Below are 25,943 nucleotides of genomic sequence, written 5' to 3'. Positions count from 1 at the left end.
AAACATACAAATAGCTTGGAATGCAGACTCGCAGACTCCCAACACTGAAGCGTGTAGTAAAAATCTGAAGATGGCTGCCAGAGGAGGGGCTTAGGGAGAGGACTGTCATTGGATGGGGGCAGTATGACCCCAGAGTACAGAAATTGGTTTAGAGGAGAAATACAGTTTATAGGTGAAAGTGAAACAGTCTTTTCTTTTACGGAGGATTCCCAGCCTGACAAGGGGGACCATTCATGAGCATGTGAATCCATGCGAGACCCCATGCTGGAGAATGCACAACCGGGACTGTGAATAAAGTCTGCGGTTAAAGATAGCACAATAGTTGGTAGAACATGTCCACTACCACCAGTCAGTGTGCCAATCTCTACGAATATAAAGTTTTAGGAGAGATACAAAGTATCTCTCTATCCTGAACAGTAGAAAGTAAGGATACAGAAAGAATCTCAAAGGAGAACCCTAAGGGTTTCCCAGCAACCCTGCCCATAAGGAGCTGTGTGCTGCAAAAGTAAAATACAGGTGCCTTTAAAGAGATATGAAGGAAAGTAGACTCCACAGAAAAAGTACAACACAGAACAGAGTTCCAAAAGGTAGGACCCATACGAACAAATGAGTGGAAAAAGGCTCCATTCATTCAGGCTATAAAGAAAAAGGTCCAGAAGTCTAGCAAAAAGTGCTGTAGGTCTAACTAGGAGAGCATAGAGCATAAAACTCCCTAACAAGGTCATCCAGGTATAGTCATTGCAACACACAACTTCCATATTTTGTGTTATGGGTATTGCTCCAAAGTCGGGGAGATGTTCTAGGCTTGGATGAAATTTTTATGTAAAGTGTCCTATGTACATCGGTCAGTCCAGTGCATGTTCCGATGGACAGATTAGCTCTGTGCTCAAGGTATCACCCATGAAATCATTCAGCAGGTTTGAGGGTGAAAATATTCTCAACTAGCTGGACAGGGAACCAACACCATTCACTTGTTAGAAATTAATAAAAAATATAAATTAATAATTTCTGAAAACAAGAGATTTTGTGGGAGGTTCAGAATAAGCAAGTAGATAAGACCCCCACCCGTTAGACATACTGTGCTTGTGAATGTAACATTCATATGACATGTGCTCATGCAGGGATCAAACCTGCAAGGAGCTGGAAGCTATTGGCTCCTGATTCTAGTCTAAAAAAAAAGCCTGATTCGCTACAGGCCAATTGCTACAATGAGCTAATTATGATTGCCAATGCCAACTAGTACCATACAAACATAACTACATGATAAACTGTTAGGGATGTTGCATAAAGGAAAATTAGAACACACGTGGAAAACATTTAAAGCTTAATTGGTCATATAGAAAGGACAAAATGTTATATTGTCAAAGTAATATTTGTGTCTTGCTATGTACTAGCTCCTTACTCCCCCGTGGGAGCTCCAACTTACTAGGGGCTAGCTCTATACAGAGGAACTTTTAGCTACTGCGCATGAAAGCCCGGATTCAATCCCTGGGCACATACAATCTTCATGCAGAGTTTTCACCTATGTTAATTTACCAACTGGGAACAATTATGTAGAGCAGATAAAACATAATACAGGCCACTAACTTGAATGTCAAAGGAAGAAAAGGGTAGCTGCGCAGAACTTCAAGAACACCCATTAAACACCAAAGCCATCTTCACTTAAAAAATGAAAAACATTAATGCCTATGAAAGCGTGTACGTACATTGGCAATGCAGGGCTCAATGGTTTGCACAGTCCTTTTCAACAGAGCTTTTGCTAGATCAAATGCTTGCTTGTTTAGATTCTGGAAGACAAAACATTGGTTTTATTAGATAACTACTTTCAAACGTTTCTAAGCCAAAAAACCATTTCTGGAACCTTTATATGGAAGCAGAGCATATGTTTCACAATGTGTAGAAGAAAGTCACAGATCACAAATAAAAACATTAACAAACCAAAGGAGAGAAAAAAAAAATTACAAATAAAACACCCACACATAATAGTCCATCATCAACACTGAGAAACCATACCCTGAGCTATCAGTACAATGTTAGGTTGCTAGGTTAGGCAAATGTATGCAGAATCCTGAAAACGTGCATTGAATTGAAACCTAGCAGCACAGGTACATCCTTTCCTACTTTCCTAAATATAGATGCTTGATGGCTGAAAACAAGTTTAAAAAGAACATCATTTTATAAAAAACAATATTTCTTTCGAAGGATGAGACATGCATCAGGTTGCCAAAGAGCCAAAATGTTTCCTGTAGTCAGCAGCTAGCACATCTTAATGAAAGGAAAGGGTAGAATGGAGGAGCAGTGGATTGGTTGTACCCTGCTCGCTTACGATTGCTGGGGCATGTTCTCCAAAAAACAGATTGCCCCTTCAGTTTTGAGCCCACTAACCTCATTTGTGACATGCTACTCTTGCAGTGTGTTCATGCTGGATTACATTTTTGTTTCGCATTCTAAGCTATGGAATGTTTTTTTGTCTGTTGTCTTGTCTGTGTTAAGCCATCTTCACTATGCTCTGAAAAGTTGTGCTAAAACGGATATTCAGATTAATGGCAGATTCGGACAGACCACTCAACCTGCTGAACAGGAAAAGACACTCCTGTCTAACGTCAGGGACCACCTTTATATAGTCACAAGTCCAGTAGAAAGTGTATGGGTTTTTACTAACAATTCTTTCAAGTCTTTGTGGTGAGGGCTGTGAGGGTCTAGACTAAGGTTATAGCTGGTCATTCGAACGGCTGTGGACTCCCTCTGCCCTAACCCACGCTTCCGTGCTCCCAAAGGTCCATGACAAGAAACCCCTACCGTCTAAGCTATCCTATCTACCGTTGGAGGGCCCGAAGGTTCAAACTTACTCCCTACCCATCTCATGTGGCTATGACGCAAAGTCATGCAAAGTCCAGTTCCTTCCCACAGGTACCCACAAGCAAGCAGTCGCTCCTAGGTGACACCCAGAAGAGATCTAGTGGAGGGTTCGGGTCTCAGGAGCAAAGCAGAAGAGCAGGATTCAATGCCTAAATGGTAGACAATAGGAAAATATAGTGAGGCATGGCTACGAGAGCCATGTGAGTCGCCGCGTTCCGGTGGAGCTCCTGAGATCCTGTAAATGATCCTCGCTGACAGTGCATATACAGATGCACAGAAGCCTTGAAAAATCATATGCCCGCTTATGAAGGTAGCGCACATGCTCGACAAACTTCTAGAGCCCATAAGATGTTCGGAACTCTGGCCCCATACGTTGCTGTGGTCGCATACTCATGAAAGGAACAAAAAAATGGCAGACGAGACGAGCGGACAAAGGACCCAGCCGGCTGTGCCAGGACAGGGAGGCACCAGCGACGGGCAGACACGGCTGCAAGGTAGTGTGCGTGGGTGCTCCCGCACAGCTGGAACGGGCGCTGATGAGCCAGTGCCTGTGGACACGAAAGAGTATAGCGGGGGGGGGACCCCTAATCGGATCGCCCTCGGGACTCGCCTGCAGCGGGGTACGGCAACCCCTGAGGGCTGAGAGGCTGCGCTAGAACACGCGCAGCGATGAAGGACCCGCTCTCCAGCACCCGCATTATGTAATGATGCGGAGCAGCGCACCGAATGGCGGACACGTATTGGGGACATAGGAGCCCCGTGAAGTAAACATTGGGATGCCCGCGGGCGGAGCTGCCCGAACAATCCCTGCCGGTGAGAGCCACGGTGGACTCAGCGATCGGATAGCACCCCAGGTGGAGGGGCATTGGGGGAGACAGCGGTAGGAGAGAGGGGCACGGCACTAGCTGCCAGGAGCACAGCACGCCTGGATTACTGCTCGCAACCGACCTCGGGCATATTCTGGGGGTGACATAGTTGAGCTGGACAGTGGGCGCACCCCACAGGGCCCATGAACACACGCTGACTTGCCCTGAAGTGATCCAGAGAGGATACATTGTTGCACCGCACACGTGGCAGCGAGCTCGGTTTACTAATAAGTAAACGAACAAACAAGGAATACACACGCGAGAGGCTGCCACAGGAGAGGCTCGGTGGGCCCTGCCTATGCTGCCCTGTAGAGCAGTTCCAAGAGGACTGAAAAACAAGGGGCAAACGAATACCATCGTATGCCAAATGAGGGACGGTCACACAGGCAGCAGGTTGGAGGCCCTGGCCGAGATTGTGAGGGCTGCAATATAAGGAAGCCGGTGGCAGCCAGTTAAGCCGCCTGTTCCATGTGAGGGCACTGAGGGCACAACTTGGAGTGGGGGAGCGCTGGAGCTCAATCCCAGCAAGCAACACCCACTGTTTGAGGCAGCCAGGCCCGCAACAACATCTAAACAGGACCAGGAGCCCCGGGGGCGCTGGCAGCGACCTGCGCTGCCCGGAGTCAGGGCATAAGGACAATAAGAAGTGATAGTGATTAAGTACGTGGGAGGACACAATCCACTCCGGACACGTACTGACAGAGCACAGAGACTCCCACTACTACGGCTCCCCCATGGGCCACTGCTGACTTGAAAATGCCTTGGGGAACTGAAGGCCACGCACCGGGGTGCCCGCGATGAAACGCATGACACATCAAGATGGCCAACAAATAGGCTAAAACAAAAGACAAACAACCCACGCTGGAAGAATATGCCAGAACGCCGCTAACAGCAGAAGGAGCCAGGAGCAAGGAGAGGGGACCCCCCCCCCACCATGGGCACGGACAACACGAGCAAAGATCAGCAAATCCTGGAAGCAAGAGCAGACCTGAAAATGGCATAGGAAACAAAACTGGAATCGGCTATGGTCGAATTGAAGGCGGCACTGGAACTTATAGTAGGAGCGGTGCAGGAAGAGGTGAACCTCCTCAAACAAGATGTCAGAACGTTAGCTGACTGTACAGGCGAATAGGAAGTATCCCCGAATACGGCTGCAAGTGCATCTCATAAAGCAGAGATCCACATCCTTGAACAACATGTGAGCAACTTAGAAAACAGAGCGGAGGAACGTGCCCGGAGGAATAACGTATGCATTGTGGGTTTGCCGGAGGGAGCAGAGGGACCAAACCCCACATAATATATCGAAACAATGCTGCTGCAAAGAAATAACCAGAGGGGTGCTGACCCAAGGATTTACGGTGGAACGGAAGAAATTATGCAGAAGGAGGGCACCTCACAGGAGGACGCCGAACAGGTGAACTTACTACAACAAACTAGTAGGGAGCACTGGGAAAGACCATGCAAATTGAATTATAAAAAAATATTGAAAGGCAACACGCAGGGGGAGATAAACCAGGAAGGGTGCTAGCATGGCTATATAAAAATGAGACACCGAGACCAGTTGTAATAGCGATAAAGGGAGAGGAAGGTCAGATCTGGGACAACCAAGCGGGAGTTAGCAAGGGGTTCCTTAGTTTCTATAAATGCCTCTATGAGGACCCGGGGGAGGAGACGGGATGAGAGATTCAGAAACACTGGAAGATATAGGATTACCCAAATTAAACGATGAAGAACGGGAGAACCGGGACGCCCCAATCACAATAAAGGAATTAGAGACAGTGGTTCTGCACCTCCCCACATGCAAGGCCCCGGGGGTCGGACGGGCTCCCTAGTGTATTCTATAAAACATAAGCAGGCAGTACTCCCCCCGCTGCTGGCCATGCTCAACGAAGCGTTCGAGAAAGAAAGGCTGCCGGAGTCTGAGGGAGGCGGTGACTATACCGCTACTGAAAACAGGCAAGCCAAGCACAGATTGAGTCATATAGACCCCTATCCATGTTGAACCAAGACAGCAAAATTCTAACGGCGGAGCTGGCAAACAGACTCAAAAGGGTAATTTTGAAACGTATACACCCCAATCAAACATGCTATGTTCCGGGCAGGAATATAACTGACAACCACAGGAGACTACACCACATTATAGAACAGACAGAAGGACCCAGGCAAAATGGCTATAGTCTCGCAAGATGCAATAAAAGCCTTTGACTCTGAGGTGGCCGTGGTTGTTGGCGGCCCTAAAAGAATACGGGATTGGACCAGGGTACCCGAGGTGGGTTAAGATGATATACAGCTCCCCAATGGCCAGAGTCAAAACAGGCGCGATAATGTCACATAAATGGCAGCTTGGTAGGGGCACTAGACAGGGCTGCCCCTGGTCGCCCATGCTTTACATTCTGGCATTAGAACCACTAGCGATCTGTCTCAGACAACAGTACAGGGAGATAGGAATCCATACGAAGGGGGGACCGCACCTGATTTTGTTCACCGATATTGCTGTACCTGCGATTCCCAGAGGAAAACCTGCAGTATGTCCTGGAAGTGATGGACCGCTATGCGACCCTTTCGGGCATAGCGGTAAATCCCAAGAAGTCAAGCATGTTCCCCTTGGGAGATAGAGGGGCCCCGCACAGGAACCTACCTGTTTTGCCGATACCCTGGCAGACCAGGACATTTCGATACTTGGGGATTAACATATATCAAATGGCTGCGGACGAACATAAATACAATATGGAAAGGGCAGTGGAAGGCTCAGGAATAGTATGGGGTTCTGGGCAAAGCTCCCCCTGGCCATGATGGGAAGGGCGTCCCCGATCAAGATGGTGGTCCTGCCCAGGCTGTTACATTTTTGCACAAACATCTCATACATGCTCCCCAAACGCTTTTTCATGAAGCTCCATAGCTTATGCAGGGGCTTCCTGTGGCATAATTCCAGGAAAAGGGTGGCCCTTTGGAAGCTGCAGAACCCATGTATTAAGGGGAGCAAAAACCTAAAGAATTTCAAGATATACTACATGGCGGGACAGCTCCAGTATGTGGTAAGGTGGCTGTCTGAAGAAGCGGCGGCCGAAGTTGGACTGTTGAGCAAGGATTCCGCCCCATTCTTTCTGAAAACTGGTGTGGCTGCCTCAATCGGAGATGCAAGGTAGTGCAAGATTGCTGGAAATGGGTCGGAAAATGTGGTGCAGAGCGTGGCATGTAGCGGGGAATCCCACCCCAAGCTCCCCGCTTGTGGCGCTGTGCGGTGAGGACACGCAAATGATAAAAGTGATCCGCAAATACTGGGAACCGATGGGCCTTGCGACCCTCGGGGACATATGGCAAGAGGGGGAGGTGCTAGACTTCCAGAAGATAATGGAGGACACCGGGGTACACAGAGGACAATACATTACATATACAAGAATTATTAAGCGACTGAGAAAGGTGGCCTGGGGTAGTACTAGCGGAACAACCCCATACAATCATTGAGACGATGTATGATATTTCGGAGGGCGGGGATGAAATATCCCGAATTTACAAATTATTGATGACCAGGGTGGGCAAGAAGTTGCTCCAACTGAGGCGGGACTGGGAGGAGGAGGCAGGAGAACCTTTGCTAGACGGACAATGGGGGAGGGCCCAGAGGTATCATAAGAAGGTGTCCCGGAATGCGAGGCTACAGCAGATCCAGTTATACGTCACCCACAGGGCATATATGACCCCCTAGTAGAATTGCCAGGTTTGGAAGCTCAGTGACACAGAAGTGCCCAAGGTGTGGGGAGGTAGATGCCAGGATGATTCACATGTTCTGGGCATGCCTGGAAGTGGGCAGATTCTGGATGGAGGTTAAACAACATCTGTCCCAAAAGGGGATTCAGTTGGAGGTGGAGTCAGTATGGGCATGCATGCTGGGGGGGTTTTGGCAGACCACGCAACCTGAAGCTCATCAGTAAAATGAAAGACTTCGCTTAGATCTTGGCCAAACAGAGAATTGCAATGGGCTGGAAAGCAGCCCAAAGACCCAGAATAGAGGTGTGGTGGGCCGACCTCCTGAAATGGGCAGAGGCGGAGATGGCGACAAGGTGGGAAGCGGTCACCAGGGGAGGGGCGGAGGAGGTAGGACCCCTGGTAGAGTGGAGACAACTAGTGGCAACGATGGTGGGACTCCCTCAGGCTGAACTTAGTGAAGATGACACGCTTGAGAACAAAGAGGGGGATAAACCCTAAGGAACGAATTCTGAGGTATTGAAGTAAGGGCTCAAGTTAAATGGGTTGGAGGTGGGTGGGGGGGGACTGTGATGCAAAACATGTGAAAATAATTATGTGAAGCATACATGTGAATGACCTATATGTTGGTAAAGTTGATGTGGTGTTTAGAAAACAATAAAAAGTAGAGAAATCTAGTTGAAGGGGGCCTGCAGACCCAGACGACCAGGGACAACAGGGACTCCTGAGGGTATTTTGAATAACCCACCAACCAAGGGCCCATAGGTAAGAACTTGGGGTGTTTGTTTCAAGAACGTAGTTTCCCAGAAGGCAAAACCACCAAGTATGTATGAATCATCTTTTGAAGGGTGAAATTAAATATTTGGAAATCCCGGAAATTTGAGCTGGAGCCAACAATTACACTGATGGCACAAAGGAGCAATTGTCCTTCACAGGAGTGGAACCCCACCACCCAGAATTAGCGACTGATATAGCTCCAGGACAGCAAAGGAACCTGCATAAAGCAGATATCAACAGCTCTGCAGGCAAACTAATCAACACCTGGCCAATCTTCACTCACCTAAAGACATATCACTGTCTCCTTACTACCACCTTTACCTGTTGCTGCCACCTTTTACTCCACTGAGTTTTACCTCCTCCCTCAAGCCTACTAATGCAACTCCTTCATTCAACTCCACTTCAGGTTTTATGTCCTCCCTCCTGTCTGCGCTCATCTCTTCCTGCCACTTGAATCCTGGTTCTACTTCCCTTTTTCCACTGTTACTACTTACCTCCTTTGCTCTACTTCCTCCCTTACGTCGTGCGACTTTAACTCTCACAATTTAAGGTTTGTAGAGAGCTCATCGTCCTCTCTCTTGCGGACACTTCTCCAACTACCCTCTACAGTGCCTCATCTCAAGCAATCATGCCTCTCCAGCCTTCTCCAAAGAGCGCTGCCTGCACAATTCAGGGATCAGTTAACTGGGCTGCTAGTTTATGAAGCAACATGCCTCCTCCCCCGATTGGAACCAAGTCTGATGGTTTGTGCTAGGAAAGATCTCTTTTGGAAACTCTCCCTCCATAGTTTCTATGAACCCCTATTTGTTTGCTTCGCTTTTTAACCTGCTCTGACTTCAGCTTCACTTCCCGTGACTTTTGCTCATTTGTTATGGGGATACGGATCAGTCATTCAGACTATTATGTTTCCCTTTTACATGTTTGGACCTTTATAACATTGCGCACAGCATCTTACAATGCAGTGCAATGGGGATACTGTTATATCACCCTAACCTTTTACATTTGGTGTTTTTGGCTACTTTTATATGAGTCTAAAGACAAACTGGTGGCAGAAAATTATATATTGAGCATTTGTGTCTTATTTCTAGTCTGCATTTTAGACTTTACAGCGTATGGCGTGGCAAGTGACCTAAACGGCCATTCAACAAGATTTATTTTTCGCTTGTTCTTTTGCCATATTGTAATTTGGCCTTCTTCCTGCCTTGCCAGGTCAGGAAATTAAATATAAAGGTCATGGACGTGCCCGGGAAAGTTGGTGCTTTCGTGGCCTTGTGCTGGCTCTTTGTGGCGCTCAAGAAGTAGGTACGACTGTCTGGTCCCTCGCCACATCTGTTGTGCTAATGTGTCTGGGTGTGGGGCATGAGTGAAAACAGTAGTTGATCCATTATGGTGAGAAGCACTGCGCCTCCTGTGACTTCTGGACACAAGGCCTAATTAGGGATTGGACTGCTGAAGGGGAACCTAGGGTTTTCACTTGCGACTTTGTTCCATCTTACTGCATCACTTTACTTACCTCCTTTGCTGATTTAAGTCATTTTAAGAACCTACGGTTAATGTATATATGTTTATTATTTAGTATTGTGCAATAGTATCACGTGCTTGTTTTAGTGTTAGAGGCCTAGAATAAATATATTTTGTATACATACCTGTCTAAATTGAATTATTGTGCGCTTCACTGTGTGGACTCATTGTGGACCGCTGACCCCACCCAGACTCTCCTGAGAATAGCCTTGACTGCTCTCCACGTTTACCGTGATTGGGTTTTGGATAACCTCTCACCTGTTCACTATAAGTAGGGTGGCATCCTAAAATCTGTCTACCAGGCCACTTTTTATCACCTCTATCCGGGGGGATAGACAGAACAATAAAGTTCTTATTGACTGCTGACCCAGATTCAGGAGACTCCCAGTTTGCTACCATGAGCCCTATGAAAAGGAAGAACTGGGTCTTTTTGGGGGCCCTGGTCTAGGATGTCGGTCATGTCATCCTGAACGAAGGTTGGCGAGGATCTACCCCAACACATATAGTCAGCAACCTTGTTCATCAGGTTCCTGTAACTGAGTCTGCATGTTCTGCAAGATCAGGTTTTGCAAAATCTAACTCTGTTGACAAATGCCACTGGCAGAGTGAAGGGTGTCACAAAGATCTCTCATTCTTGACTCAGGGTCAATCAATTCCTCCGATACATCTCTAGTACCATATTTTACTCCCAATGGAGAAACATCCTCTGAGGCGCTGTCCTGCTAAAAAAAATAGAGGACAGACTTTAAAAAAATGTCTTTCGGTAAAGGTGTGTACCTTTTTTTTTGCTCTTGAATTTGCCTTGAGGGAATAGAAGGAATTTTCGAAGATTGTCTCCTTTGGCTTCGGCGTCGAAGCAATCAGCCTCGACGAACTCTAATGCTTCGACGGTTTATGGTTCTTAGCCTTTGTTGGAGAATCACTCGACTCTCGAGGAACCTTTGTTGTTTTAACATCGGGTCGAGAATGTCGAGTTTCCGCCTTACTACTGGTTTTAGCCGAAGTAGTTTCTGACCTTCCTACGTCCAAAGGAGCGACTGGAGTCTGGCTCTTGCAAGGTTTGAGGGGGTCGGGCCGCATTCTCAAAGACCTTCATTATGTGCACTCTAAATTTTTCCCATTTTCTAGGGGAATCCGACCAAGTCGGAAATCTTACAACCTCGGTAGAGGCATCTGACAAAGAAGAGGGAGATCTAGGTCTCCTCTTCGCCTTCTTGGAAGAAGACAAACGTCTATCTACTCCTAGAATGAGACCTCTTCGAGTGCTTGTGACGATCCGAGTCTTTCAACTCACCGGACTTCCTATGCTTCTTCCAAGAGGCCTTTGAAGAGGTCTTCGAAGCTTCCCCCCACCGCCAATTTACCTTTTTGTTCACTAAGAAGCTTTCTCCGTCATAGACTGACAGGAGCCACAGTCGCTGGTCCGAACCTGAACACCAAAAGGCAGACATGGTGAGGGTCTGTGATCGACATTTTAGAAGCATAGTCAGCACTTTTTAATCCACGTCGTAGTAGTAGAAGGGGTCCAAGATGATGCCATTTTCCTGACGAAAATACAAAGCGTGCCGGTACGTCGATTGCGAAGATATCGGAAAAACGGAACTGAAGCCAACGGGCGCGGCACAAGCTACTTATACTGCTGGCGACGTCGACACGCTACAGAGACCTTTGAGGTACATCAACGCCATGACCTCATGCACATCGCCCTCTGCCGAGAAAATGTTTTGCCGAAGCAGTGAAGCTGGCGAGATACAAATATCAGATGAGGAATACGTGGGAGGAACATTCAATCGAAACAACGTTACCAGTTGGTAAGTAACTTGGTCATCTGTGAGCCTAAAGGGTGTGAGGTTTGAGATTGGCTGGGCTCCTTCAGTTCCCGATAGTTATTCAAAGGTATTTGTACCGCGCACCGTCAACAACAGAATTGGTTCCCAGGCGCTCAGGCGGCTCTGCAAACAAGAAGGTGGGTTGGGGTTAGTCGGGTGAAGAGGGAGTAGAAAAGTGAGAAAGGTGATCTCCTGTTGGCAGCTTCAGTTTGGTTTTCACTGTATGCTGAGCTTGGGTGTGAATAGCGGATCGATGTGAGTCCTCGTGTGCTGTTAGTGCGACTTGCGTTTGTTGGTGTGGTGAAGTGTGTGCGGTTTGCTATACGAGAAGGTGGTTGTGTGAATTTTTTGTGTTAGTCAAGTATGCAGAAATGTAAGCTTTTGGGTAGTAGGTTTCACAGGTGGTTTACAATGAGATAGTACTCTTGGATTTTGGTTATCAGAGGATGGTAGAGGGATCTAGGTTTCGGCAAATGCCAAACAATAATTAAACACCTCGATTCCTGACACAGACGACAGGAAAAAGGCCTAGGCTTCACAGAAAGGCAGGCAGTAATTAGAACACCTAGATTTCAGACGCCTTGAAAAACTGGAGAGAGCCTATATCGCAGTTCTATCTTAATGTCGCAGAGGCTAATGGTCACAGTCCCCTCCAGATGTGATGCAAGGCAACGTTCACAATTCCCCTCTAGTGCGACGCAGGCTTATATTCACAGTTCTATTTCAATATGGTGCAGGCCAATGGTTACAGTCCTCTAGTTGCAACTCGGGTAATAATCACAATCCTCACTAGTTGTGAAGCTGGTTAGTATTAACAGCCTGGTGTGCTATGTTCCTAGGGTAAGTAGAGTGGCAGGGCTTCCGGAGTACAGCGATTGCTCTACTCCACACCCAGGCCACACCGAACTTTATGGTCGATGCTGGTTGACGGCTAGCCACTGGCCTCCCCTGCTGACACCTGCAGACACCGTCTGGAGCTGCTGCTGTAGGAGCCGCCCTTTGCCTTGGGGCAGCACGGGCAGAGGGCTGCCCTGGGAGGGTGTGTTAAGAGCAGTAGTCCGAATTAGGCTGAAGGTGCTGGGTTAGACCTATATGAGCATTGGCAGCCATTTTGAAACTGGGTGCACAATGGCTGCACAGGCTTTCTGTGTGGAATACAGCCTGCTGTGTTGCTGTTGGGAAGGCAAGTGTGTTAGGTGGGCTGTAGAGGCTTTTAGGATTCCCAAGTGTCTTTCTGACCTTGAAGGCTTTTCCTATGGTGTCCCTGTTAGGAAAAGGATGATTTCATTTTCCCGGTTTTGTGGTTGGAAAAAGGGCATTGTGGGAAACTGAATACATCCAAGTGGGGTTTGTCAGAGTTATTTCAGTGTTTAGGCCCGGAGAGAGGTTTCCTGATGAATTTCCTGGTTTAAGTGACCTGACTTGGTATTTTGCAAGATTCAACCCCTGCCCAGTTCCGAATTCCTCTTCCCAGATCTGGTACAGGTTTTGTCTGCTCCTGGGAGGAATTAAGGGACACGTATTCTTCCATTACTGGATTGGTCAAGTATTCAGCTCCCTCAGTCACCAGGTTCGAGGTAAAGAGAAAGTTAAAGGCAGGGAACTTGATCTCGTAAGGTTTCAGATAAAGAGCATTATGAAAAATTAGGCTTTTTATTAGATCGATTAGTAAGCAGCGCTCATATCTAGTCCACATGCAAATAAGTAGTTGAAAGGTTGTTGCTCTGAAACAAAATCAGGGGCTGGCTGAGTGGAGAACATGCAAAATGTTGGTGAAAGCAATTTTTATAGGCAGGTCAGACTGAAGTCATTGATGTAAATAGCAACCCAATTTATTTACAGGTAAATTAGATCAAGACATGGCACTGGACTGGTTCCTTGTTTGCTAGTTTACCCTGAGTATTTCTGGCTTCTGTTTGCTTGATTTCACGTGGATGACAAATCCAAACAATACGATACAAAATATTATATTTTCAAATATGTTTTCTTGTACACTGAATTCTAAAATATCTTTATGCCTCATTTCATTTTTTAACAGAGTGAAAGTATTCAAGTTATAATGTTAATGGAGAGGACATCAACAGATTAGGTAAAAGTTAAAACAGAGTAAGGTTTCCATGCAGATCAACCACACTAACTGACCTTGTGTGCAGAGATGAGGTTAATAAGAATTGCATCCAGCAGCTCCTGTGTAACACCATCACCCTCCATAGTAATTGAGCTCATCAGATCCAGCATATGCATCTGTACCTTTTGGTTGTGACTGTTGCTACACGACAAACATTCAAAATGAAACAGTCATCAATGCATGGGCATGCATAATGTAGCCTCTAAGGAGAAATCGTTTGTTACCTCGCAATTTGTAAGTCTATACAGCACAGGTGCAGTTTACCACACGGAAGTGGTTGAACGAAAATGCAATGGAAAACGCATGACAAGGTACATAATCACAAGCCATCTGTGCCTCAAACACCACCTTGTCTGTAACTACATTCATTAACAGCACAAAATAAAGAGTGTAAGCTAGCAATGTACAGGGATACAGCAACAATTGAGCAATTCTATTAAGCTAAATCATGCCCTGTGTGCAAAGTGGCTATAGCAGAGGACAGTGCCATTTTGGACCAATAAGCTCATATCTGGCACTAATGTCAGTTGGGAGAAGGAGGGAGAAAAAAAGCAAGCCTTCCAGGGTAGAGAATTGTTGTACCATCCCAGAAAATGCAGTATAATAATAAAATTCAAAGTACCAGATGTCTGCAGCTTTAACAATTTCTTTCTTTATTTACTTTAATTGTGGTGAACTTCCATAGTCTCTAAAAGAAAAGAAAAAAGAAAAGAAAAAAAAAAAAAAAAAGGTGGAAAAACCACCTGGACCCTTCCTGCTAGAAACTATATACAGGCTGGGTTTTAGGTGGGTTACAATGTAAATTGTTATAATATGCATAGAAGCTACAGATAGTTTTGGAGCGGTTATATTTTTCGGCTGCATTCAATAAATTCCACCATGCCCGTCGCATGGGACACATTCAGAGTTGTGGTGCCCATATCCGAGCAGCACTGCCTCCGGATCATTCTATTTTTAAGATCTCACTCTATGACCTCTGAGACATAAGAGTTCTCTCCTATTGTGGTGTGGTGTGGTGTGCAACATGGTTCAACAATCTCTCCACTATTTAATCTTTACTTGCAACCAACCACAGACTCCATTTTCTTCATTCATTTTAAATGTCATATTAAACCTAAGACAACACTCCAGTTCTTCGGCATCTGTGGAGAAACCTCAAACACTTGGCATGGTGGCTGTTAGCCAGTGGATGAATGAGAAACGCTGAAAACACAAACTTTAATGCAATCAAGTCAGAGTCTAACTTGTGTCCCATCCACTACGGATTGGAATCCTATCTTTAGGCCCTTGATTTGGGTCCTCCCACCTTTACCATCTAGTAGTCTGGAGAACATGAATGTCGCTTTGTATAATCAACTAACTAGGATACCGTGTTTTTCTTTTTTTTTTACAAAAGTACTGGTTGAGATATTTGGGAAAGTACACCTTGGGCGAACATGGTTATACTTCTTCGGTTTAGCTTGAACCACACAAGGGTTTGGTGGAATGGCAAGCAGTCAGGTTTAGACAAGGGAGGGACGAGGGCTGTAGTGAGGTACTAAGAGCATACACTTAGTCCAATAAGACATGCATTAATTACCGTAATAGCATTTCTGATGATTGTATCTGCTTAGACTCACATGCTGTGCATATAGTCTGACATCTAGTGGTAATCGCAGAGTATTGCATCTTTCTTTTGAGGATTGAAATGGGATGTCGACATGGGCATGCCTGTAACAATATCCCTAACGTGACGTGTACTATACCCAAAATCGCTCACACGTCGAGGTCCCTCATTGTTTTTTTCCGCCCAGCTAGCTGGTCACCTATGCGGAGCTCATAACATTTAGAAGTTGTATAGAAAATAGTTATTTAATATATACACTAAGGCACACAGTTGTAACTTTCAAGTCAAGTAGTGTGCTATAACACAGTAAAACAATAGCATTACACCCTTGCAATATTCCTTGGATAATAAACCACAATTGTAGTCACATAAGAATAGCTTTTCCGTAACACATCACATAGTAAAACCATTTCAAACATATGCAAACATTTTCAACTCTTTTAGTAACTTTGTTCCAGCCAGTCTTAAAGAGTCAACCCCACCGTATGCAAGTCTCAATGTTAAGAGAGGACACTGGGCCAGGGTTTGATAAGAAAAAGCAGAAAAGCAGAGTACAAGGTTCAGAGTGACAGAGTCCAACAGAATCTCTTCTTGGTTTGGCAGGCAAGTAAAACTTATGTTTCACAAGTCAAGGAAATAAAGATCTTTGAAAGGTTGCCCCCAAGGACCAATGTCCTAAAGCTGGATTAGAGTACAGTGGGGTTTCCACCCCAATTAACAATGGAGGCATGGAGAGTGAGATACAGGCTACCTGCAACCCAAAGAATCAAACAAGCAGGCTCCAGTTATGTTTTACCAAAAGCAGGACAGTACCTTCAGTTGACGAAACAGTTGCTGCAGGACGGGCCCAGCGGTTAGTCAACAGCAGATCTGATCCCAGGTTTCTCAGTCTTGGCGACAGAAGAAAGGGACTTCGGTGGATCTGGCGACAGCTCTCGTGCAGAAGGATCTTCGTGGTTCTAGCTGGTTTGCACCGTTTTCAGGCTTGCGTGAAGGACGATTGTAGCAGCAGTAAACGTCTCCATTTCTCTGTATATGTTTCTGGGGAGGGGAGCTGGCTTCAGTCACTGCAGGCTGAAGTGAATACCAAAAAGTTCCAGGCGAACCAGTGCTTCAGCCGATGATGCACAGCGATGTAGCACAGGTCCCCAGGTATTGGTGAATTGCAGGCCGTGGAGGTCGCACATCTTCCAAGGCTGGCACAAATTGTAGTTCATCTTGGGACTAGTTAAGCTAACCAGTCCAAGGGAGGAAGTAGTTATGTTTGGATCTTCCCGGTCACTTAGAAGTTGAGGTCAGAACAGCTGTGGTTACTCAACAGGCTCTGGCAGTCGCAGGAAATTTCTAGCAGCGTCGTCCTTCGTTCTTTGGAAACTTCTGTTCCAGTGGTCTATGCAGTTTCAGCTCCAGGACCTCAATTTATCCAGGAACAACGGCCGAATCCACAAATCATGACCCTCGTGTTAGGGACAGATTTTCTAAAGTCCAACTAAGAGCTTCATAAAACCATATCTGAGGCAGTACAAAACTCCACGCTTAGTATAAGGCTGTACCACCCGAGAACATTTGGTAGTGTAGACAGAGCAGCCAGGCTTATTTTAGGAGGGAGAGAGGGCTGTAGCTTGGTACAAAGAAATTGTAGCATACATATGGTCCAAAGAAATACTGAAACACTATGTATTGTAAAAATAAATGATGTAAATACAATTAGGCCATGATAAATCTTGGAGAAGCAAGTACTATGACATATCAAACAATTACAAAAAACAGAAGCAGCATTTTTTCAGGTGACTGCTTCAACAGTAGTGGCTCGCGCCTGCCATCGTTAGAGAAATTACAGTAATAACAGTTCCAGTGTTCAACTAGTAATGGCTTGCACCAACAATTAGCACAGTAACATTTAGTTATAAAGTCACTATTTTAGAAGTGCTGGGACCAGTTCAGGGAAAGTATAAGCCAGTTATAAACTTTGATGAGCAGCAGCTATTTAAGGTCAGTATAACCTATTGGTACATAACTTTTACACCATTACTAATCCAGAAATAGATAGGACTATGGATACTTTTCAGAAGTGCATTATACAAATCTAAGTTAAATAATAACCCTTATGACTATTTTAGAAGTGCTCTCGAGCAGTTCAGGGAAAGCATAACCCAGGTATACAATTTTAGAAAGAATGTATTTCAAGGTAAGAAAGGAACCCACTATACTTTTCAGAGGGGCTATGAGCAACTAAAAGACAAGTAAGAACTTTGTGAAACAATTTTAGAAGAGTACTAAGCACTTCAGGGAAACAACAACCCACTGCTACCAGTTTTAGAAAGACGTATTTCAAGGTAAGTAAGGAACCTCATACACTTAAGGGGCGCAACAAACATTAACGCTCACTCAGACGGTTTTAGATCTGTATAAAATAAAAGCAGATCAGGAAAAGCAATACCCAATAGTAAACTTTCAGAAAGACAATTTGTTACTCAAGGTAGGTATAACCCCTATTTGTAAGCTTTTACACTCAGTTACGAATAATAAAACAATACCAACACTTATCACACAATTGAAAGACAGTAAGATTACTTATATACTTTTTAGAGGGGAACAATGCAAATGCAAGAGAAGTATAAACTTAATGACACTTCCTAACTTCTTCTTTCACAGAGATACAGTTACCACACTAACTTGGTTCACAAGTAAATACATTTACACGTTATAGTTTTCAAGACAGAAACCTCATCATTTGTAGTCCTTCCCTGGTCTAGATCATGAGTTGAGGCCGACAAGGGACCGTAGTGGTCTAGGAGCCAGCTGCAGGCAGGCCAAGATAGGGTTCAGTTGCAGGAAAGTCAGAGTTCCAAAGGATATCTTCTTAAACAAGTAAGTATTAGCTTCAGAGTTAGTTAAAAGTATTAAGGGACGACTTAGAAGGCTCCATATATGTGTTCAAGCATTAGGCCTTGACAAGTGGTCTGGATAACTCCCAACCACATGAATCACCCATGCAGCCTCACAGAATGCATACCAGACTTAAAGTTAAGTATTACCCAAGCCCACACAATACCTTAGGAAGAAAAGAAGAGCTTCTGGGTGGATGCCTTCAGGATGCAGCAGTACGGGAACCAGTCTCTGGATTCTTGGTCTGGAGATGAAAGAAACAGACCCCGAATGGGAACTTGCAGCAGTAGTCACCAGAGGAGGATTCCAGCAAATGATTCTTCTCAGATTCTCGCAGCTCTGGATTTGGCACCTTTTTACAGGAGCCAGATGAAGTATGAAAATCGCCGGTGGGATTCTCTTCACTCTCTCGGTCCTGCACTCTAGCGAGGGGACTTCTGGGATACGAATCATGTCCCTGGATGACCACCAAAGTTTTAGGAGGATTCAGACTTCGGAAGACCTTGCACACTGCACTGCACTCAGGATCTAGGTTCCCGGCTATTGGAGTTTTGCAGCCCAGAAAGGTCACAGCACATTGAATAATGGCTCAGTTTGCATGTCTTCTTGAGACTAGTGGATCTCACCAGCCTCTGGGTAGGAATCATCATTTTCGGGAACCACAGGTCACTTGGAAAGAAGGGTTACATCAGGCTCTGGTTACATAGAAGGCTCTCTGGTCGCTGGAAATCATTACAGCCATCTTTTCTTAATCTTCCTCTTGAGATTTGGTTCTAGTGGTCGACTTGTCAGCAGCTCCCAGGTTCTGAATATTTATCAGGAAGTACATCACAACTTCTGCAAACTCACCCGGCAGTTTACAGAATGTGGCAGTCTGGCTGTCCAATCAGGACAGCCAGCCTCCCAGTTGGAACTGGTTCTTTTCAGGCAAGTTGAAAGACAAAGTGCTTCAGAGTTGTGGACTCCTCACTTGCTTCCTGCCTTCTCAGACACTCTGGAGTCTCTGCAGGGAATACAACGGATTCCTGGTGAAGGCAAAGCTTCAACCAAGGTTGTTCCCACCGACCTAACAAACAAGCAAACAAAAAAAACAAAATCAAAACAAAAGAAATTCGGAGGGCGTCCACCGTTCTAGCAGAAGGGTGGCCCTTCTGTGCATTACCAAGGCTGATTTGACAGGCTGCGAGTAATGACTAACCGTCATAAAAGTAGTTACACTGCCACCAGCCATTCAAGTAAATTTGCAATTCTAACAAAAATGGTACCAGGTAAGTAAGAAAGGAGATACATTGTATCCCCCCGCACTCCACATCCGTTGGGGTGTGCTAGCTATCTAAAGTAAACGTAAAGGGGATCTGAATCACACTTTACCTCTTGGGAACAGTAGGTCACCCAAGAAATATTAAAAAGGGAAGCCCAAAGGGGCAACCCATCAAACCCAAAACGTATAGGAAACTATAGCTCCAATCATACCATATGAAGAGAAATAAAAGGCCAGCCATAAAAAGAGTAAAAGACTAAGTGAGGGGGGAGGGGTTAAAGATTCCCATTCACCTAGGAATAAGGGAACAATAATCACACATCCAGCAAAAAGTCCTGGGGTTGACAGGTCAGGATGATTTATCACTGAAATGAAAATCTTTCCCAAAAACGTGCACCATTCGGGAGCCATTCTTCGGTCGACCATCAGTGATGAAGAGACTGCAGAGAAGTCGGAGGTTAACCCAATCCAGCTCTAAGCCAAGCCCTGCCTCTTCTGTGGTATGGGCACAAGCCCACTTTCTGCCAAATATGGTAGCCACATACTTTTTGTAGGCTTTTCTGGGTTTGTGACTTGTTTTTTTCTCCCAGCAGGTTTAATCTCATGCCTGTCAGAGTGGCTCTGGGTTTCTGTGCTTTGTCTTTAGAGTCTTCATGGCTTCCAAGACAGGGGTACCTCAAAGGTAACCCTTAGTCACCCAGAGAGTAGCCAGTTAGTCATGTGGGAAGTTGGTGCCTTTTTCACCAGTGTAAAAACGTTCCACTGCATGGACTCCATTTTACCTGGCTTGGGTCCTTTTTGACACCCTCCTCCATTCATCAAAATGGATGGAGGTTATAGTTGCTGCCTCAGACTTGAGGGTTTACACAACATCCTTGTCCCTATGTGGGTTTATGAGGCAGTGGTCATCTTTGCCCACTGGGTGTGCGTGTCTCAGGACTGGGGGGCTTTAGTCAGCCAGAAACCTACTGGCAAATGCAGATGACTTTCTGGGACAGTGTGGATTAATTCTTTTGTACGAGACCTTTCCAGAGTACCTCAGTATTTTTGGAGGGATGGTTGACACTGGCTGAGCACCCTGCTGTTTTAATTACGCTTGATGAGTGATTAGGTGTGGTGTTCATACTCAATGGTTCCAGGAGGAGGATAAAAACAGACAATCCCTCTCCAACCCATCTTGCCCTCTCACCTAGTCTACAGCTGGATCTCCACACCTGCACACTGGAGGGCCTGCTGCTTGAGAAAAGACCGAAAGCTCTGCACACCAACGTCCTGAACAATTTAATGATAATGGTCTGCCTCTCCAAAGAAGGCCAGAAGGAAGACTCTGGGGTGCTACCCTGATCTAACTGGATCACAGCTCTTGCTTGAATAACTTCTCTCCCTGAAATTCCTGACCGTGCGTGCAACGTCAGATCCTAAAGCGGGAGTCCCTTCCATGACAAGACCCTGAAGACTGAGCCAAACCAACCGGAGAATCCTCACCACAGGACCCCAGGCAAGTACTGTGGTTCAGTCTCCCCTCTCATGGGAAGCTCCAGAGGCCATTCTGCCTTCATTCCTGTTGTTGCACTGTCCAGCTCTACATTGCAGCAAATTTTCTGTAGCTGGCTGTTCTCCAGTGTGCATTCATCAACCTTTCTTCGTCAGCCACACTTTTTTGGTGTCTTGTCAAGCAGACCTCATCATCGGAAGCCAGATCCTGTGCCCGAGGAAGATAAAAGGAAGCTTGCATCGATTGACAGCAGCCACCTCTCCGGTTTGCTCATCTGGCTCTTACACCGACCTGGGAATCTCCAAACCTTGAATAATCAATCTTCCCAAGTATTGGTGGTCACATCTGCATTGGTTTACCATTGCTAGAGTCCTTGGTGGTCCCTGAACAATGTGCACAGCAGCTGCCACTGGAACCATCAAACATCCTGGAAAAATGCTTAAACGGTCCCAAAGTATTGCTCTCCTGGCATTGCTGGTAGAATGATCTTAATTTCTTCTTTTATCCCTGGACATCTTCATCTGCACCAACCTGAGAATCTCCCTCTAATGGAACTCCAGGAAATACTTCTTGGGGGCATTTTCGCAATAAACTAACTCTGCTGCTGAAGGCTACCCCAAATAGAAATACTCGTCCTTCTTGGGCACTGGGAACTTGCCTACCCAAACCAATAAGGATTTACCTGTTTTCCCATCCAGAAAGAACTTTCTATTGACTGATAAGAAACTGTATTTGAAAGTTGATAATTTGCCATCTTGAGAACTCCATTTTACAACGTTAACTTACCAGTCAGTGCATCATTTTCTCTTTGCATAAAAATATGATATAAGTTATGAAAAAAGCAAACAGTGTGGAACCTTCCTTATTTGGCAGGAACGAAAGGTGTGTACTGTACCCGTGAACCACCCTGCTCCATCTGCTTTGAGTTAGGCCTGGGATGTTCCGCCACTACTATCATTTGGTGAGCTTGGTGAATTTAAGAAAATCACTAGTAGTAGCTGAGTCAGGAGGACATAACAGAGGACTGATTACAGAGCATTAAGGACAATCTCCTGAAGGGGAGATCTGTATCTGGTGCCCCCCTCCCACGAACAAGTGGGGGTATCTAGTCCAGTCTCTCTACGGTCCTTAACTTCTGGAACTCCGACAATTGGCTGGGCACGTATGTGGCCTGCACGCACTGGAGAAAAGGCAGCCACATTGCAATAATCTAAACTGGCCCTAGAGCTGGAACCAGACCCAAACCAGACATAGAAAGTGAATGCTCACATCTAACCCAGGGACCAAATCTGTACTGACCAAAAGCAAGGACAGTTGTCCCCAACAGCCCTCATTTACTGCTTGGAGTTCAGTCACCGGAGTACACACCTTGTGGCTCCCCTGGACCCTGTTCCCTATATACAAGGTCTACACTCCAGCAGCTACCTGCATCTGACATTTGGAGGTGGAACCAGATTCTGGCCATTTCTCATGGAGTCCGCCTGCTGCATTGGGATAGGTAGCGGTTCCTTTCCTTCAGAGGAAAGTCAGACTTTCCTGTATTACAAATTGTTGGGATGAGACTACTACTTCCATTAAGTCCTTTTCTTCTATACAGGAGAATTCTAAGTAGTAACACAAAGTAACCTTTAAGTATGCAAGAACTGTTTTACTCACATTGAACTTTGAAGACATGGATTCTAAGATTGGACTACGTTTGCAGTCCAGTCCCTAAGTGTTGCCTTATGAAATTCAAGTACTGTTTAAGTTTTGTAACCACTTCCCTCCTCCACTTTGGGTTGTATTTATTGTTCAGTTAAATTAATTTGAAACCGTCGATTGCCAACTAGGTTGTGTGTGACCATTTGGAAAAGTGTAACAGATCACCTAGGCCTCAGTCTAAATGCCGGTCTACATTACCAAGGGAAGAGTTCAGACTTGTTTCAAACCTTTGCAGGTACACAATCTTTGGCTGTACTGTAACAACCAACCAAATGCCATTAAGATGAGCACTCTAATGGAAAATCTATGGAAAGGGGGAAGATGTACAACAAAAATATAAAAAGAGCAAAGTTATGGCTCTAATTGGAGCATCAACTGTTGGAGCAAGGAGTGTCTATGAAGGCACAAGAATCATTCCACAATTCAGACAGCTCAAGGTTCTCCCCTTCTCCCTCCCCCATCTGTGTGTGGACTCTCCATCTTATATGGATACTCCACACTAAACTAGGTGTCCCTGCTCCCTGGATATCACAGGTTGGCCACCATGGTCTACGTTTGCACAACCACCTTTTCTACCCAAGGCTCCCAGCTGTCCAAACATTGTCCAGTGGAAAGTGCACTACAGGAATTTGAGATGGCGCCTTACAAATACCCTCGTTGATTCAGGCTCTACCTGAAATGTCCACCTCTCCCTTCGTACTCTTCTGCCTCACTCTAATGTTTTCACTCTTCCATGGTCTACCTCCACCCTTTGCTGCAACTCCTCCCTACATACCGCCATAAAAAGAAAAAAAAAAACACCCACCTTTCATTCTGTATCTACTGCTTCACTAACTACTTACACCAACCCCCTAAACACTCCCCACACAAACACACACTCTTACTGCAGTACCACTTGAACGCCCTAGCCAACGCCTCCCCTTCTCAAAGAATTGCCTGCACAGTCCACTGCTCTTCCCTCTTGCCTACTGGTCTCTTGGTCATCCTCCATCTCCACATTGAAACATCACCCGAATAACCCACCTGTTCCTCCCTTCTATCCCCCCTGTACATCCTGGGGATTGGTCTCCTTTCCCGGACCAATCTGTTATGTTATGTTATGTTAATCTATTCCTGTTATGTTATGTTAATCTATTCCTTTCTTTCCCAACAGGGGTGCGTGTATATATAGTGCAAAGTTATGAGTAGTGGGCCAAGTAGTGGGCTATGTCCCACACACTTTAATCACAGGGGTTGCTGCGGAACGAACATGGAGTCGTTAAGTGTTTCTGTTCTTATTACAGGGTTTGCTTTCAGGTTCTCCCTAGGTAGTGTGCACCTCTCCTGCTTTAGCCTCTGGTGATCAAGTGGGTTCATGTCTCTCTGCACAGGCATTCCGCCAGCCCTTCAATAACGGTTACTTGGACACACAGAGTGGCAGTTCCTCTCCCCTTCTCAGCAGTACCCCTGTGAAGTCAGCAATTTACTTCAGCATGGGTGTTGCTGTTCTCTCTGCGTCTCCATCTGGCTGGCTGACTGGTTGCAGTGTTCCCTTTGGGTACGTGGGGCATTTGATCTGGTATCTTTTGTGGTTGTGCTAGTTTCCTGGACTTGATGAGCTGTCTCTAGAGAAACCAGACTCTAGCAAGTATGATATATTTGAGGCAAGGCTTGAAGAAAATGGTGGTCTGCACAGAAGCATGCTGGCACAAGATGGGGGGGGGGGGCAGAGGGACTGCAATTGGGTCCCTCAACTGCCATCATTAACTCTCAGGGGTAGGACTAGGTTTGATTTCACCCGGTTAGGCCTCCCACCCCTAGCTGAGAGGGGTTCCCATACTTTTGTGACAATGCCAGGCTACTGGTAATGAGCAAGTAAGATAATCTGCCAGACAGAAGAGGCTGTACAAAACTATATGCAAGAATAAGTGGCTGCCCAAGGCAGAAATGGAAGGGCGCCCTAAGATGATGGTACTTGGGTGAAAGATGTGGCGTAGGGCATGCCAGATGATGGAGAACCCGTCCCCGTGTTCCCCGCACGTACCACTAGTTGCAATGGTGGGGGGAGAAAAGCAACTAAGGATGATGATCAGAAACCACTGAGAACCGGTTGGGATAGCAACATTGGGTGATATTTGGCAAGAGGGGACCATCATAGATTTTGAGGTGTTGGGTGAAGAAACCGGGCTACATACAGGCCAGTATATTACGTATCACAGAATGATGCAGAGAATTAAGAGAACATGGCCTAAAGTGGTACTGGAGGAAGAACCAGATGCTACCATAGACATAATATAGGACATAGCGGAGGGGGGGGGGGCATGAGATATCCAGAATATACAAGCTGATGATGTCTAAAGTTGGAAAGAAAGTAGTACAATTAAGACAAGACTGGGAAGCGGAAGTGGGAGCCCCTATGGATGAGATGTGGGAAAGAGCCCAAGGGTATCACAATAAGGTGTCGAGGAATGCAAGATTAAAGCAGATACAATTGTATATTACGCATAGGGCCTATATGACACCCCAGAGGATATCTAGGTTTAAAAATGCAGGACGGCAAGCAGGCGCTAAATGTGATGAAGAGAATGCGGGAATGGTGCATATGTTTTGGTCATGCCCGGTTATTGAGCGCTTACGGAGCGAAGTGGCACAAAAAGTAGCAGAAAGAGGGGTCAAAATAGCAGTGGATACAGTGTGGGCCTGTTTGTTGGGGGGGAGGGGGTTCCCTAGACCACGGAAACTTAAGCATGTGAGCAAAGTAAAGGACCTGGCATATGCGCTTGCAAAGAGAAGAATTGCCAGGGGTGGAAGAAATGCCACAGACCACGACTGGAGGTGTGGTGGAAAGACTTGCAGAAATGGGCGGAGGAAGAAACCATGGTATGGCAAGAAGCGAGCAGTGCTGGGGGGGAGAAGTAGACAGAGACCCTGATGGCCTGGAAACTGTTAATAGCAGAGCTGTTTGGGTCAATACAAGACCCAACAGAACACATGGAAAGGGAGACCCTACCACAAGATACAGGAACAGAATGTGATAAGTACCAGGTTCGGAACGGGGGGAGGGATAAGGGAAGCAGTGCACACAATTGAGCGATGTATAATTGAAGAGTTATCATATGCGCTGCTAGTTTTGTTTGTTTGAATAAATAAAAATGTTTTTATTTAAAACTATATGCAAGAACAAGGTCACCAACAACGTTGGTACTTTTTCATAAAAACTGCAGCATTTAAAAACAGAGCTAAAACGCTATTGACAGTATGGGATAGAATGAAAAACACAGGACAGCGTGAAATGGGACTTAGTGGGACAACATGTTGGCTGACTGAACC

At 45.8% G+C, this 25,943-nt stretch overlaps 1 protein-coding gene across 2 annotated transcripts in view; it reads right to left on the bottom strand.

Annotated features, from left to right (window-relative positions):
- The window catches only part of PDS5A (PDS5 cohesin associated factor A), a 1,291,333-nt gene that overhangs the window by 1,154,027 nt on the left and 111,363 nt on the right, over positions 1-25,943 (bottom strand). For both annotated transcript variants that reach the window (XM_069631774.1, XM_069631773.1), the window contains exons 6-7: positions 13,697-13,823; positions 1,707-1,787 (exon numbers count right to left, since the gene is read on the bottom strand). In XM_069631774.1, coding sequence (XP_069487875.1) covers positions 1,707-1,787; positions 13,697-13,823 — 208 coding nt within the window. The remainder of the gene's footprint in view (positions 1-1,706; positions 1,788-13,696; positions 13,824-25,943) is intronic.

Source organism: Ambystoma mexicanum, chromosome 6q (genome assembly GCF_040938575.1).
Source record: "Ambystoma mexicanum isolate Mex_15411 chromosome 6q, UKY_AmexF1_1, whole genome shotgun sequence".
Classification (NCBI taxonomy): Eukaryota; Metazoa; Chordata; class Amphibia; order Caudata; family Ambystomatidae; genus Ambystoma; species Ambystoma mexicanum.
This window is presented reverse-complemented; position numbering and strand designations above follow the sequence as displayed.